Below are 16,847 nucleotides of genomic sequence, written 5' to 3' on the forward strand. Positions count from 1 at the left end.
TTAGTTCCTTTGGAGAGATTTTGTAAAAGAGCCCAGCAGTTTAATGTTTGCACTATGTTATCTTTGTGAAAGCAAATTTCTAGAGATATAAGCTGTGTCCCAATTCGAAGACTGGGAACGTATTTTAAAGGGGGTCGCAGCAGTTCTAAAAAAATCGAACACATTGTTTTCTACGAGTATACGCACACTGGCGCCGACAGGTGGCGCATGTCCACAGCACTCAGCTACGACTCAGGAAGTTGCTCAAATCCTGTCGCACCACAGAGTGCCACTCACATAGTTTAACATTAAATAACATCATATTTGTCCCAAATCATTAACGACTAACATTGCCTGCTGCCGTATATTTAGCATTTTGAAGTAGATGCTATCTGACTAAGCTCACACTTTTTAATGTGCACATACGGTGTACGATGCCTCAGACTTGTCCATGGCGCTGAGCTGCGCGTCCTGTGTGCGACCCCCTTAAGACCGATTGGGTCACAGCCGCGTGACTTGAGGCTAGTAAGGCCGTCCCAATTTAAAGGATGCTTAGAATGAAGCCTTAATGCGTCCTTATTTCTCTGCGCTGTTAAGGATAGAACGAATGGATCCTTCACAGCCGAGGATATCCCAAGATTCATGTGTCTTGCTGACAGGCGCGTGTAGCAGGGTGACACAAATTATGGGTTCTCTGAAGGTTAGGTCTCATTTGAGTTCCCTCATGAACTTCTGAGACTGCCACCTTGAAAGGCCGATTGCTCGCCTTTTAAGGTTGCATCCTTAGAAGGTCGCAGCCCTTGAATTAGGACACAGCTATGGTCAGCAGGTTTTATGCATCAGAGTAACTTAAGATTGATTGTCTATTCTGTGCAAAGTCATTTAATTATAACCTTAAAATAAATAATCAAGTAATTTAAGTTTTAAACGGGAGGTTATATTACATTTTCACGTTTTTAGCCTCGTACATCATCAAAGTTGATTATTTCTGGTCTTAAGTGACCGTTATGTTTCTGAGTAAGAATGAATCTACTCTTATTTCATACGAGGTATAAAGGACTAAATTTTAATTTTATTATGTTTTTTCCTAAAATTAGAGGACCTCGATGACGTATATGGCCGACAAACAACCTCCGAAGGACGCAGCCTTCGAAATGAGACGCAGCTTGTGTAGTCCAGCGAGCGGTTTCAATTTGCAGCTATCTATCTGAGCAGGACCACCTCCAAGCAATATACGTAGTCTCCTTATGTGGCTGTAGACCGCCCTCTTTTTACCCGTTTTGTACAGGGGTAGGGAAGTTAGGTACATTTCGTTTTAGCAAGCGCTGGAGAATGAAGCGAACTTGGCATGTAAATTGCTCTGTGTTGGGATGTAAGGCCTCACATGGTTCCTTACACCGAATCCCAGCCTCAGAGGACACAAAAGCAAAATGGCTAGATTTTATATTTGAGGGAAATGTCCCAGAAAGAGTGAGCAAAAACTTGCTTGTGTGTGGCAAACACTTTTTGCCGGACTGTTTTACAAACCTGGGTCAATACGAAGCTGGACTCGCATCCAAGTTGTATTTAAAGGATGGAGCTGTGCCAATAATCCGATACAGAAATGTAAGTTTTTTTTATAATTCTGGTGCTGTGATTCTTTTGGTTAATGCTAGCAAACACCAACGTTTGAGGTAGAAGCTAATATTAAAGGTGTCTAAGTTTAATCTTAATACATAATGTAATAGCTTACAATAGATGTGTGCTTAAATACATTTTAATAGGAAATTGTACAACAATCTACAATAGGGTTGGCTAACATTATTTGTCTGTTGGCTTCGGTCCGAAAGATGACTTTGCTGTTATCAACAGCAGTTTCTTGACGTAAGAGCGCAACAAAACTACAAAAAGTCAAAACGGAAACTATTTTGACATATTGTAGAAGTTACTCCAAAATTTTACCTTGTTACTTCTGTAGCCCGCCCAGTGGTGACCAGCTTGCAATGTATTAAGTCTCTACAAGATCAAACCCATGAACTTTGTATTGCTAATGCAAAGCTTTACCCGTTGAGCTACCCAGAAACGCACATCGACACATAAAGCTGAACCAGGGGAAAGCACTTTCCTGTAGTTAAATTAAACAAGTGCAGGATATCCACAATTTGGATACTGCTCCTGACTTAGTTGAGCTCTGTTTGCGGGGGTAAACCTATGAGATGTACAATAGTTTTAATTGTCTTTTATGCAGAACGCCACTGAGGTACGTGTGATGGACCGTCAGGAGGGCCTGATGGGTGAACATCAGAACATCCAAGAGGAGGCGGCAATGAACATGGAGGACACAGCCGAGTGTTCAGAGCAACTAGTCATCGCTAAAGTCGAGGACTTGGGGGATGAAATTCCAGTGGATGTAGACCCGACCATAGATCACAGTGAGAAGAAAGAGGTGGATAAACCTGAAAATGCAGGTCGGTTTATTTTGCTTTATAATTTTCTTTCCAATTGAGATGTAAACCTGCTTTGGAAGTTGATATCTTGTGTGCACTGCAAAAAAATGATTTTCAAGAAAAACAAAAAGTATTTTTGTCTTGTTTTCAGTAAAAATATCTAAAAATTCTTAAATTAAGATGCTTTTTCTTGATGAGCATAACAACCCAAGAAAATAAGTCTAGTTTTTAGACCAAAAATATCAAATTCAAGTGATTTTGTGCATAAAACAAGCAAAAGACTGCTAATGGGGTAAGCAATTTTTCTTGAATTTATTGTTTAAGAAAAATGTCCAAGATTTTTTGCTGACCCCATTGGCAGATTGTTATTTTTTTTTTGCTTGTTTTATGCACAAATCACTTAAATTTGATATTCTTGGACTTATTTTCTTGTTGTTTTGCTCATCAAGAAAAAGCATCTTAAGTTTTTTATATTTTTACTGAAAACAAGATAAAAATACAAAAAAAAAAAATTCTTGATTTAAAAAAAAAAATTGCAGTGTGACACCACAAATAGATCTATATGAATTGTAATTTATCATTTCACTTGATAGATAAAAACCCAGATAAAGAAATAAAAGCGGAGGTGCCTGCAGGAACAGTAAGAACAGTATCACAATTTTATTGAAGTTTTGAATTCAAGTGTTTATTTGTTCATTCCTGCATTAATGAACTTTGGTAACTGATGTCTAGAACCCACGGCCAGTGTTAAAAGGTGAAACAAAATCTCAAGCGGCCCAGCCCACTGTCCCACTACCTGTGAATATCAAGGATGAACCAATGGATGAAGAGTATGAGAAAGCCTCAACACCACAGCAGCCCATAGGAAATGTTAAGGATGAGCCTGACGCCTCAGCCGTAAGTTATTTTAAGTTTGTTTATCTTTTTTTGGGGGGGGGGTTAGTAAGTTAACAAAAATTGAAAGTGTCATTTATTTGCTATCTTTTTTACTTTAAGGACTTCAACCAAAAACCAGATGAATTGAAAATCAGCGCTGTGTTTACTGTGGGAGGAAAGTCAGATGGTATGATTTACTCTGTATGGTTAATAGTTTGAGGGTCTAAAATCGGTATTTACATTGTTTTTTTTTGTCTCAGGAGCCCCAGTAGCCACCCCAGGTCCAGTACCCACACATCCTCCACTGGCCCCTGCCTTTCCAATTGGTGTCGTCTGCACGGGCTGTAAGAAAGTTCTGCTAAAGGGCCAGACAGCTTTCCAGCGCAAAGGCTGTTCGAAACTCTACTGCTCACCTCAGTGTCTCTGTACTGCTTCTAATTTGGTGGTCAAGGCACCTCAGAAGAAAACATGTCACTGCTGCCACAAGTAAGCCTGGGGAAATTGCCATAGTTTTCGAAATATTTCGTTTTTTAAGTGATCATACCGTTTACATATTTACCCAAACTGATAGAATGTTATACAGTTTTATGCAACAGATCTCGAATCTGGTTCTCGAATCTGATTGGCTGAGCGATATTTTACCTGTATTGTCACTTTACTGTTAGTATCATTCCGCGGTCAACCACTCGAGCCGTACGGTCACTCATTTGTGACTGGAAAAAGCTGCCACCAGAGCTAACAGTCATGACACGTCAAGCACGAGCAAAGGGAGAGAGTGAGACTGCGGCAAGATTGACAGAAGATGAAAGAGGAAAAAGCGCTCATCAAAGCGGTCTAACAAAAACCTTATTGTTAATAAACGTTTAATTTCTTGTTTCTAGGAAGTTCTAGGAAGTTTTTATTACATACTGCAGTTGTTGTAGTAGAGAGCTAAAGTCTTTCGTTCCCAGTGCTTGTGGATTAAGGAGGATCGCTGCCGCTGTATCTTTTCATACGCTGCATGGTGTCTTGATTTTAAATGATAAATGAAACTTGTTTTGCTGTATGTTTTCGCATCTTTCTCTGACCCTTTAAAATGTTTTCAACACAGAAAATTATTTAATAACCAAATAATTTCAGATGGCAAAAAAATTGGTGCATCCCTACTCTTATATGATATGACTTAATGAGTAGGATCTAACATTTTAGTCTTGCATCTGACCTCTGTACCAGTGTGTTCTGTGCCATTATTCAATAGCCCCACTATCACTTTACTTAAACTAGTTTCACAACAAAATGTTTAGAAGAGTTGACAGACATTCAATCCTTTTCACATTCAAATCCAGACTGCAATCTAGATCAAAATGACATAAATGGTTTTGTATCCCAGACCATAATAAAAAATTCTTGTTAATTTTTGTTCACTGTGTCCTCCACCGAAATCCATTAATTTCTGTTTACTCTTCTTCACTGCAGAGAAATTGTTGACTTAAAGGAAGTGCTCAACGCCCCAGACACATCAGGGGGTATGAAGGAGTTCTGCAGTCACAAATGCCTAAATGCCTCGACCTTCATGTGCAGTGTATGTCAGAAGACTGGTGTGGTAAGTGACCATCTTCATCTGTGATGCAGAATATTTATTTGTGCTCTGTGGAGAGAGATTAGTAAGAAATTGTTAAAGGCATAGTTCACAAAAAAATGTACTCAATCAATATGTAGATGACATTTATTACCTAGTAGAATGGTAAAGAGGATTCTAAGCTGAAACAGTTGACCTTGGTGAGTCAAAAAATGTAGATAAGCAGTTATAGGCAACACAAAATAATAAACAAATATGTGCATTTGCTGATGATATTTTTAACGTCCTATGAAGTGAAACTGAACGAAGTTGTCTGTGCTAGGCAGGCCCGGATTAACACAGTGAAGTGCACCAGGGTGACCAAATTTTAAGTGCCTCCTCCCAAAAAATTATACATTATATATATTTATATAATATTGAACTCTAGTCATTCAGGGCTCCAGACTAACTTTTTTTAGGAACACTGTAGCCCCTGACTGAAAATTTTAGGAGTGCCAGCAGAAAATTTAGGGCACACCCTAAATCAGCCTGCAATGCTTTATTCACATTTTTTCCAAAATAACTGCATTATTGAAAAATACTAAATAGACTTTATGCAGTTGCTGCATATGTCATTATGCACAATTGATGAAACTTTTAGAATAGGAAGTTATGAACCAAAGAATCATACAACCTTCACTAATTCTAGGCATAAGAAACTTTAGGGCTGGGACGATTAATCGTGCAAATGCGCGTTTTCTCAATGGAAGAAATTTAATGAATTATGTTGAAATGCCACCACATCCAAAAGCCAGGGGGCGCTCTTGTGCAGAAACGCCAAAGGTGCCACAGAAGAAGTAGCATTAGAAACATTATTCCAGGAAATGTCTAAAGTAGGGATGCACCGAAATGAAAATTCTTGGCCGAAACCGAAAACCGAAAAAGAGGAAACCAAGGCCGAAAACCGAAAGCCAAAACACCGAAAGAAATTATGCCAATTATTAGTACTACCATTGCACTTATGGTATTTTTGCGTGTAATAGAAATGGAGTCAAAACATACAATTTGAGAAGAAAATTAAAAAACAGCCAAACAGCATGTGGCATAAACAAACCCAACTTCAGTTATATAGGCTATCTGCCTCCCATCTGGAAAAACTGGTGAGTAGGCTACTAGTGACACATCAGGTTGTTAAAAGTTAAACTGTTTGTTTAATTAATCCTTTGGTGCTTGTTTGCCATGCAGTATACATTTAAAAACTGAGATGTGCTAGTTGTGGTTTTGTTTTAACGTTAATCTTACAAAATGCTGATAAAAATGATGGCATTTTAATGCACGTTAACCCCGAATTGATCGAAGGCTCAGTCAAATATGAATATCTTCTTTATTTAGTCTGACATGTTTTTGTTTAGAAAGAAAATCATATTTAGCCTACCTTCTCCGGTGAAACCTGTTTTTCTCATTAATGCCAGCTGCAGAAAAAACTCTGCTCTATTGTTATCCAGTGAGAACAACAAACGGATCTAACAAATATATCTGAATTTAATATTATGTTACAAATAACGCAAGCTGGCTTGATACATTATTGCTGAGGGTGCATAGTTACGAGCTTAATTTAACAACACTTCACAAAACGGAGCTATTGTTTGCTGTTACGGCATTTGCAGTTATTGGGTTCGTTATAACCATACTGATGCAGCGGCGGAGAAGCACGTCTAACCGGCATTAAAACTCTAAACACTTAAATGAGCCTGCAATCTGAATTACCAAAACAATCAGAAATACATACATATTAATTTTCATGTATATTTTATATTAAAGTCTGTAAAAGACCGTACATGTGAAGTGAAAAAGGATTAAATGAGCAGTAGCCGTAATGCTGCGGTGGCGGATTAAAAACATTTGAATATCATTTTTCCCCATTCTAATTATTATTGCAGATCGAATATTTGACCATTCGTCCACATCCCTAATTTTAAAAGCAATCATGTTAAATGTCTGTTATTCTGGATGTTAATCTGAACGAATGTTTAGTCGGAGCTTGTGAAAACTGTACACAAATGCCCAGAAAAAACTCTGCGGGTTTGGACACAAACATTACGGTCGTGGGCGGGAGTGGAACTCACAGGTTGCGGAGATCCTGGTCAGAAATTCGGCGGACGCGGGTTTGAGAGAAATCTAGTCCACACCGCAGATATGTTACTTCAGACAAGCACGTGCAGATATGTACCTTCAGACAAGCACGTGCAGGTCGCGGTTTCTGTTTGCTTCATCACATTATTCCGGCCGTATTTTTTCGGTGATAAAAGTCTTTCGGCCGAAAACCGAAAATCCACTTTTGGACCATTTTCGGCCGAAAATTTTCGGTGGCCGAATATTCGGTGCATCCCTAGTCTAAAGCATATTTAAATCGCTGTTCTTCAGATTGTTTCAGGTTTTTTCATGATAATAAAGAATATTTTGAATGATTTCGAGTGTTGCTTTTTTTAACATTCTCTTTTATTGTTTTTTTTACATTGGCACAAAGAAAAATTTTAACAAAATTCACTTTGCAGATATAGTATACAATACTATTCTTCCGTATGTAAGTGATTTATATTTGAGTACAGGTAATAATATAGAAGAGAAAGAAAGAGAGAGAGGGAAAAAAGAAAAAAAGGGGGGGTTCATGAGATCAGGGTTCAATTATTGCTCTCTTATTAAAGTAATTAATAAACGGTTTCCCATACTGCATAAAAGTTATCAGTCTTGTTTTTTAAAGAAAATCTAATCTTTTCTAGCTGAAGGTGGTACATAATATCTTTAATCAGGACAGAGCAACGAGGTGGATTTTTCTGTTTCCAGTTAAGCAAAATCAGTCTGCGTGCTAGGAGTGTAATAACAAGCACAATACACTTACTTTTAGAGAGCTCGAGTGTTGCTTTTTTAAATGCACGTTATAAACGACTCAGACTCATAATGATTTTACACTGATAAGGACTTCCTACTGACCAAACGCCGTAGTACACGCATGAACTGTGCATGAAACACAGAATCGGAGCCTTGTGATTCAGAATCGATTTAAGACAGGTCTTTTTAATGGGACACGCGATTAATCGTCACAGCCCTAAGATACATACATACAATAAGTTATATCCAGATAGCATACTGTAATGAGATGAATGGCAGTGCAATCTACATACTTGTATCCTTTACACGTTTCTCATCTTTTATCCGGTTTTCCTTAACTTGGCACTGATGTCTGAAACCTTTATTCTCATCTATAATGTTGTTGGTGTTAATGTAGGCTAAAGTTCTCCCGCTCTCTTTGTCTCTCATCTCTGCAATGTTTAATTTTAACCTCTTACACTCTGAGGCTATTTTGGGGATTTTCGCCTGGATTTGGCCTAGCCAATTTCAAAAGCTTCTTATACCCACAAGCAGAGGTGCACATACAAAAGTTTGGTATCATTTTACAGGAAACCCTTTGAAATTACATAAAACACTGTTAAAAGTGCTCAACATGGTTGTATGTGTTGTCAGTCCTCTAATAAACCCAAAAATAAATAGGCGCTTTTTGGTGTTTTTTTTTCTAAAGTCTGTATTTAAAAGTGTATAACTCTGGCCCTGAGTGGGAACGAAACCTGCAGACAGTTTTGTTTGATTCCAGAAATTGCCAGCTTACAGAGGAAAAAGGATTTTTTTCTCTATCATTATAAATGCAAAAGTTATTTTACTCCAACTGATGGGAGGAATAATACGCTTTTTGTATACTTTGTATATATATTTCTGCCTAAAAACATTTGAAGTGCTCCCATAACCACATACAGTGGAATAAATTCAATTGCTTTATATCATTTTAAAGAAAACTCTTTGAAGTTACATAAAAAGCTGCTGTTTGTGACAAATATTGTTATTTATGTGGTTTTTCATATGATAAAACACCAAATTTTATTTTTTTATGTCATAAATACTGCCTTTGATAGTGTATAACTCTGGTTCTGGGTGCTCTAGCAGACTGCAGACAGTTCTGGTTGTTGCCAGCAGCAGACAGTAAACACCCAAAAAAAGAATGAACTCTTTAGCATGTCACATTCAAAAGTTATTCTCGTTTTACTGAAGGGTGCGAAAATACATTTTTCATATAAATATTAATTTTTTGTTTTGCACATATAATAAATAGCAAGGGATTAATTATGCACAAAACCAAAGAAAATGCTGTTAATGGACTCATTTTTTAGAGTAGGACCTAAGAGAAAAGATGATGTATCATTTGTGGCTATATGTGCTATCTGAGGCAGTCCACACCCAAGTTTCCCATATGTTTACAAAAGACAATTTTTTACCTCATTATTCATTCAACGATTGTAGGATATGTGATAACAATAGGACAAAAATAATGCTGCAGTTTTATTCCTGAGAGTGAGAGCTTTCATTTGATATAAGACTTGCCCATGTTTGTCATACTTGAAAAATATGAAATATGTGAATATTAAATGATATTCAAAAATATGGGGGGGGGTGATAGTGTAAATTAAGTGTAACTAACTTTCTTACAGTAAAACATATCTCAAAGTGATGCATATCTGCATAAAGTAGAGAGTCTAAGCTTTCAAACAGTATCTCCTTTGTGGTACTGGGTCCATGACAGACCATTAAAAAGGAAAGGAATATTTTATATTAAGTCAAAATAAGATAATTCTGGACCCGGTACAGGGTCCACAGAGTCAAACAAGTTAAATCCCCGCCAGCGCTTCTCCACGCATTTCTGAGTGAGATGTGTTGACTTTACCCGGGCTGCGTAGACCCATCGGTACAATCAACTGAGCGCATGGTAAAATAAAACGATATACGCGTCATGCAAATGAGCATTTAAAACCCGATCGTGCATTCCGTAGTTTTGTCACGGGTGCCGCACATGCACGAGTACTTGTAAAAAAAAAAAAAAACATTTTCGCCACATTCTTGAGCCCTTGGTGCCCCCCATTGCCTGGTGCCCCAGGGCACTCCCCCAATCCCGTCTATGGATAATCCGGCCCTGGTGCTAGGAACAAAGCATTATTTGCAACATTATCACCAATTACCAAATTTTATTTTGTGTTGGCTGTTACTTAATTTTAGACTGAATATTGAAGAAAAAGCAGCCAATAAGAGCTCAGAATAGATGTGTTTAAAGGTGCAGTAGAATGTAAATCTGTATTTACCTAGGCATAGATGAATAATTCGAGCTCTGTACGTGGTAATGACATATTGTGAGCCTCAAACACTATTGTTTCCTCCGTCTTATGTAAACCTTGTGCATGCAAAAGAGGCTTTTGCAAAACAGGCCAATCTCAGCACAACACAGACTGTGACATTATAGTTGGGATGTACGCCCCAACATTAAATTACACATTAAATTAATTACAATGTTGTTACAATGCTAAAAACAAAGTTGTTAGTTACATTTTGCAGGTCCATACTTAAAGGGGACAGAGAATGAAAAACCATTTTTACCTTGTCTTTGTTGAATAATGATAGTCTACCCACATTCACAAACATACAAAAAGTGCTAAACATCTCGGTCTCATAGAAATTCCTCTTTTAGAAATGTCAGCCAGAAAACAGCCCAATCTGAAAAACTGATGCTTATGACATCACAGGCATCTAACTGCCCCTCCAGTTTAAAATAATTGGCTACATTTTTTGAGTGGCAGCAAAGTCAACCAATCAGTAAAGAGATTGCAAGTTAAGCCAGTAGGGGGAGCCAAATAGGAGCAAAACCACTTGTTTAAAATCCCCCGACCTAATAGAGCTATCTGAGAGAGGTTTTTAGGAAGCTTCCAAGGCATTACAGAACCAAACCAAAAATAATTTTGTCTACATATCACATCACAGAACAAGAATAAATATTCAGGCCAAGTCCACACGGACACGGGTATATTTATAACCAGAGTTTTCCCTAAAAAAATCCCGTCCACACGTGCTCGGTTTAAATTAAATATTCATCCACACGATAAAGCAAAAGCACGCTATCAAGCGCTGTCAAGAGCATGCCACACCAGCGGGCGGGGATATAACCCAAACCGTGTTCCGCAATATAGTGAGATAACTGAGCATCTATCTGTATACATGTTAGCACAGTTATTATTAGCAAGATACGTCCGCCATTGCACAGAATCATCAACAAAGCAGTCAGCGGCGCACAATCTTGATGTCAAACACAGGGGATAACGGTGCACACTCTGACGTCGCAAGGCAAAACCCCCGGTTTTACGCTCTACACGATACCACTGTAACCGGGGTTTCTTAAAAAGCTCACCCTGGCCGGGGTTTTCAAATATGCTCGGTTTCACTGCCCTGATCGTGCGGACGAACGGCTGAACCGCGTGAAAAAACTCACGGTTATGGAAGTACCCGTGTCCGTGTGGACTAGGCCTCAGTTCAATCATTTTATGTCACCTTTAAAGAAACAAACTTGCCACTCAGAAATGTCCATTAACAATCTCCACAAAATCTGTATCTTCGTCTGATACAGGCTCAAACATAAGGTCTTTAATACACACATAACAGAGCTACTGATCTGAACTGCTTGGAGTAATAGCCAATCAAAGCAGAGCTCAACATTATTAATTACCTTTTTAAATAAGATAATAGACCATTTCATTCTAAGGGCAAATCCTAGGGCTTTAAATGGACATTGTAAATGTAAAAATGTTTCTGGATAATTTTTACACTTAATAAAACCACATTCCTTCTATGTAAATATCAGAAACAATTTAACAACATATTATTCCAATTCATTTTTGGCACCTTTTAAAATGCATCCCTGTGCATAAAGATGAAGTATAATTTAGCAAATTCTAGGAAAGGGCTTACTTCACTGCGAATAATAAAATGTGTTTTTTTATATTTTGGATGCTTTTAGTTTCAACATAATTCTTATAGTTACATTTGTGTTATGCCATACTTTTGACGAGTCTACTATTATATTCCATATATATCTATATATATTCCATAATGTGTAAAAATATTAATAAGGAATGAGTAGATGTTTCCAAATGTTTGACCAGCCTGTATCTGTTTTGAAATGCCATTTCCTTAGAGTTATACTCACCAAGTGAACATCATGGGCTCCATCCAGAAGCTGTGTAGTGAAGTCTGCTTCAGCAAGTTCCGCACTACCAGTAAACTAACCATGAATTCCTGCATGAACTGCAGTGGCTTCTGCAACAGCACCGACAGTTCATGTCCCACTTTACTGATAGAGGGCACCGCTGCCAAGTTCTGCACCCAAAACTGTCTCACAACCTTCCTAAAGGTAACATCCTTGCGAAGGAAAAATAAATACTATTAGTATAATAACACTGACATTTCTACTTAAATATCATCATTAAAAGTAATTAATAAATGAATTGGTTTTTGATTCTAGAAGAGTCAGAAGAATGTCGCCTGCAAGATGTGTCTTACCATGCGCCCGACCGGAGAAATGGTGGACAGTCCAAACATAGAGGGCATCAGAGAGCTCTTCTGCTCCGCCTCCTGTGTCACCGCTAATAAAGTCCAGGCTGTCAGTTCCTCAGGTAACACAAATTCAACAATAAACTGCATTCTTAAAAAGTACCCTGACTATAAACACCTGGGATTGACTACTGTATATGGACATGAAATTAAAAACCGTACTAATGTCAGTTTTGAAAAATATTTTCACTCTGAGGCCGCCATTTTTTTTTACTTTACAAAACATGCCATCAAAAGGTTGCAATCAAAACCAGCTCTATTAACACTATTTACAGCGAGGTAAACAAGTCTTTGATCAGAACATTGTAAAATTATGTCAAACAGAAGATGAGAGTTATAAAGGCACATAGACAGTAGGTGGCGGTATGTTCTCGACACCTGCATGCCATTAAAATACAAGAACATCAGCATCTTCTGTTCAGCCTTTTCAAAAATGAACTGTAGATGGGAAATAAATGATGAATAATACAGAAAACATACAAATGAAAAATTATCAAAATAAAGACAATCTGAGAGGAAGATTGTATTTACTATACTTCTATCTAGAATTGAGTAAAGGCTTGAAATGGGCTTTGTGACATATGTTCTGTCCTATGACTAAGTTTCAATTTTGTCCCGTTTCAGGGAAATGAGACTTTCAAAATTGCACAAACTACAAAATCTAAGTCAATACCAAGGCGAACCATAGCAAGTGATGTTACTGCGTCCTACAGGCTGTGACACCACAGATACTGCGGTCTGCCTTGGGAGCCTTAAGGCCGAAATGTAGTCCATTTTTTACGTGTACGTGAGGGTCTGCGTACGGTGTATGTGGCGCAAATTTTGTCATCAGGAGATGTGCATGTTCTGTACACACTGCCGAATTTTTTAAACCCTGCGTACGTTGTACACGTAGGTCGCGTATGCGCCTTTAGGAGAATTAAGTATGTTGCCCAAGAGATGTAATGACTTTTGGAAGGGCAGTATAGACCTTTTACGTGTTTGCAAACAGAGATGATGCTTTTTGTGGGCGGAGTCTAACTGGTGGCAGAAAGTGACAGCTCTGCAATAGCTGTGTGAAGGGTTTTATCGTTAAACTGTGATTTTTATGCATCCGGTGTTCTGTCAAAGTCTGTTTCCCCTATATTTCTTTAAGTGTAATGTTTCTTAAAACGTTTTCACCAAGTTACGTTTATTTTTTAAATCATTTAAAAGTTTAAATGGCTTGGCTACTGATATGTGTGCATGTATGTAATGTATATGTATTGTTCTTTATTGCTAAATCAATTATTTTTACAGTATGAATCGCTGAAGTACTTATAAGAGCAATACTATCATGTATAATATCATTTAGTAAATATTTCATCATTTCATGTTTTCAATTGCTTCCTTATTATTATGTTTACATACAAATTAATTAGTAGGGGAGAGTGGGGTAAAGTGAGACATCGGGTAAAGTGAGACACCCCCTGTATCTAGGCAACAGAACACATTTGTGGTCCTATGGCTATTATGTTTTTAAGCCCCTCAAATTTCCCCTTGGCCATGAAGGACAGGACCTCATGCTGCTGTGGTTAGCATGTTTTTTTCACAAAAATATATTTTTTGCTTGTAAAAGTAAATTTTCTTGCTGTCAACTTAATCAACTGTTGTGCCAAAGCAAATTGATTCAGGTAGAAAAACTTATATCACACATGTTTATGAACTACCAACATATAAAATCTTGTGCAGGGTTCCCGCGGGGTCTTAAAAAGTCTTAAAAAGTCTAAAATTCAGAATGTTAAATTTAAGGCCTTAAAAAGTCTTAAAAACACCCAGATTTTTATCCCAGATCTTAAATTTAATTTACCCAAGTCTTAAATTTCTTACCTCTTTTCATTCCCAAAAAGCGTTGTCCGCAGAATATAAAATAGTAATTTAAAACGCTGAAGAACTAACTTAATCAGTGGCGGAGGCAGAAAGTGTATGATGGTGGGTCTCTAAAAAGAAACGTTCCGCCCTTTGTCGTAATCCACGCAAATCGTGCCATAAGCTATATTTCAGGTGTTGTGATCTGACTGTTTACTGTGGGTTTGGCGAGAAACAATCCTTAAACTTAGTTCTGTATAAGCAAAAATCTTTTTCGGGGTAATTTATAAGCCCGTGGCTTACCTGAGCATTTGCCAGGTTCTGAAACATAGAGGACACAGAAGCGAACAAAAATCAATGCTGCTTTATTGAAAATCAACTTAATCAGTCGGGCCGTCGAGTCACGATAATATTGCTCTTTGCTGCGATGCACTTGAATCTAACACGCTTTCCCTTCAGCTCTCCACAAACAGCAGCGATTGACAGACGGAAAGCAAGAAAGTACCGTAATAAACCATATATTTCAAAAAAGTGCAATTGTCTTTTAGGAACAATTCAAACGTTTTGATTGCGCAAATCAGGCGCGGAGCTATGGGCGGGCCTGGGCCCGCCCAGATTGACAGCTGGCCCGCCCAATCAGAAATGTAAAAAATACTACTCTGTATAGTTAGACATGTATACTACTTTATGTGGTGTAATTTATCTATTGCATGTTATGTTAAAAACAGTAAAATTATAAGTAAGCCTGATAACTATTTAAAAACTATTAAAGCAGTTAAATGTTGCGTTATAATGAAATATTCCCGAGCAGCTTTCAGCCATGATCACTTTGAGAACTTTTTTTGCAAGCAAGTAGAAAACGTATTTTGAATAACAACACGTTATAAATATGTGCTGCGCGCTTTCCTCTCAATAACATAAACACACAACAAATATGACAGAGGGGTAAAAAATAGAAAGAAAACATCTGATCATAGTGATGTTGATTGATATAGCGATATAGCAGCACTATAAGTCACGCCACGTTTATTGCTACACTTTATACAATATAGCCTATTGCTTTTAAGCAACAAATAGCCTATCATAACAACCTATAAGCCTACTGTGTAATTGAGACATTCATTTAAGAAATGCATTAAAGCAGAAAGACGTAGGCTGCGGAAATATAGTGGGTTCACTTCAATCCACACCACAGACGTTCTTGGTTTGCTTCTTATTTATTAAATCGAGGCAATTGTTTGATCAAACATTGATTAATATTAAGATACAATTTATACAAAACGAAATTCACTTTAAAGAAAGTCTTTCTACAAAACAAACCTCGCAAAATCGCTTGCCCGACGTCCATTACGGGCTAAGGCGAATTCCTGTCGGGCAAAAAAAAAATGATGCGCCTTGGCCGTCGGGCGGAGGAAAAAATATTGTAATGTGTTTGCATTCTCTCAGATTTAGTTAGGTAATTATGTTGTATGTAATTCGGCGCCATCTTGTTAGTCATTAATATCCTCACTAACAAGTGAAACTGTCAGGAAATGAAGTGAAAGCATTAAATCCATTATTCCTTTCGTTCACGTCTGATATGCGCGCTCCTCGGCTCCGCTCTTCACGAGTAGGCTTGCTCTTGTGCTCATCAAAAAGTATATTAAATGTTTATTTATTTGTCATTTCGTTTAACCCCAGAGTCTAACATTATTCTAGCAATTCCCTTTTTCTTTCTTTATTTAGTAAGTTAACTTAAATATGTGAGAACGAAATATATTTTTAGTGATTTGCATGAAGAGAATATGATGTTAGAAGCTTCATTTTAAGCATTTAGTAGCCGTATTTATTTAAACACTTTAATAGGTTATTTAAAAAAGTATAAGGTTTTTTTTGGGTTCATTTATATTTCCTGTCACTGTGTGCAGGTTCTTTTTTGTAGGCTATGAGAGCCCAATATTTTTTTTACCAAAAAGGCTTAATAAATGGCACGTTGCATTACAATTTAAAGTATCAATAATGTCAAAAATGTGACGTGCAGTTCGGGTGTGTGTGTATGCTGTTTAAATGAGTGTTCTGAAGTTTTGACGAATTTTATAGACTTGTTATAGTTTCTTATTCAAAAGTGACACCCATAGATTCAGGCCCACCCGGACTTAATCCATGCCCACCCATATGTCATGTTCTGCATCCGCCACTGGCGCAAATGCTTCAGGAGTTACGGTTAAATGAACAGCGGTAGATCAGAGCCCTTTCGCATAGGCAGGCTGCTGCATACGGCATCGCCTGGTTTATTTCAGTTAACTGAGCATTACATTCGCAAGTCATAAGCATATTACAACAATTAATGATTAACTAAGAATAATAATCAATATTTTAAAGTTAATTTCAAAGTTAATATTCTGAAATAAGACCATTTCTGAAATAAGAAATGCGACCCTTCAGAGGCTACAGCCTTCGGATTGAGAAACGGTCTTAGTGGATAACGTTAGCAGCACATATCAAACAGCCTTTTAATGGTACATTTCATTTTCTTAATGCAGATTCATCCGTTATTGAGTAATTAGAGAGGCTATTAAACCTGATGGCAGTATATAGTGCATATTTATGCATAAAACGTATGGGTGGAGTGTTTTTTTGGCCCTGTGATTCTGTATACAATTAAATGCGATACATTAATTTATTAAAAACTTGTATTAATAAAATGCATATATTAATGCTTTTAGGGATTAATAATAATTGAA

General features: G+C 37.4%; 1 protein-coding gene across 9 annotated transcripts in view; it reads left to right on the forward strand.

Annotated features, from left to right (window-relative positions):
• Window positions 1-16,847, forward strand: part of LOC129455808 (zinc finger MYM-type protein 4) — a 43,483-nt gene that overhangs the window by 12,535 nt on the left and 14,101 nt on the right. For 8 of the 9 annotated variants that reach the window (XM_055220599.2, XM_055220601.2, XM_055220606.2 and 5 more), the window contains 8 exons: window positions 2,207-2,426; window positions 2,999-3,045; window positions 3,138-3,302; window positions 3,402-3,468; window positions 3,542-3,767; window positions 4,737-4,863; window positions 11,882-12,097; window positions 12,209-12,359. In XM_055220599.2, the coding sequence (XP_055076574.2) occupies window positions 2,207-2,426; window positions 2,999-3,045; window positions 3,138-3,302; window positions 3,402-3,468; window positions 3,542-3,767; window positions 4,737-4,863; window positions 11,882-12,097; window positions 12,209-12,359 (1,219 nt within the window). Of the gene's footprint in view, window positions 1-1,076; window positions 1,585-2,206; window positions 2,427-2,998; window positions 3,046-3,137; window positions 3,303-3,401; window positions 3,469-3,541; window positions 3,768-4,736; window positions 4,864-11,881; window positions 12,098-12,208; window positions 12,360-16,847 lie in introns of those variants that run through there. The other variant, XM_055220600.2, reaches the window with a different exon arrangement.

The sequence above is a fragment of the Misgurnus anguillicaudatus genome, chromosome 20 (assembly GCF_027580225.2).
Source record: "Misgurnus anguillicaudatus chromosome 20, ASM2758022v2, whole genome shotgun sequence".
Classification (NCBI taxonomy): Eukaryota; Metazoa; Chordata; class Actinopteri; order Cypriniformes; family Cobitidae; genus Misgurnus; species Misgurnus anguillicaudatus.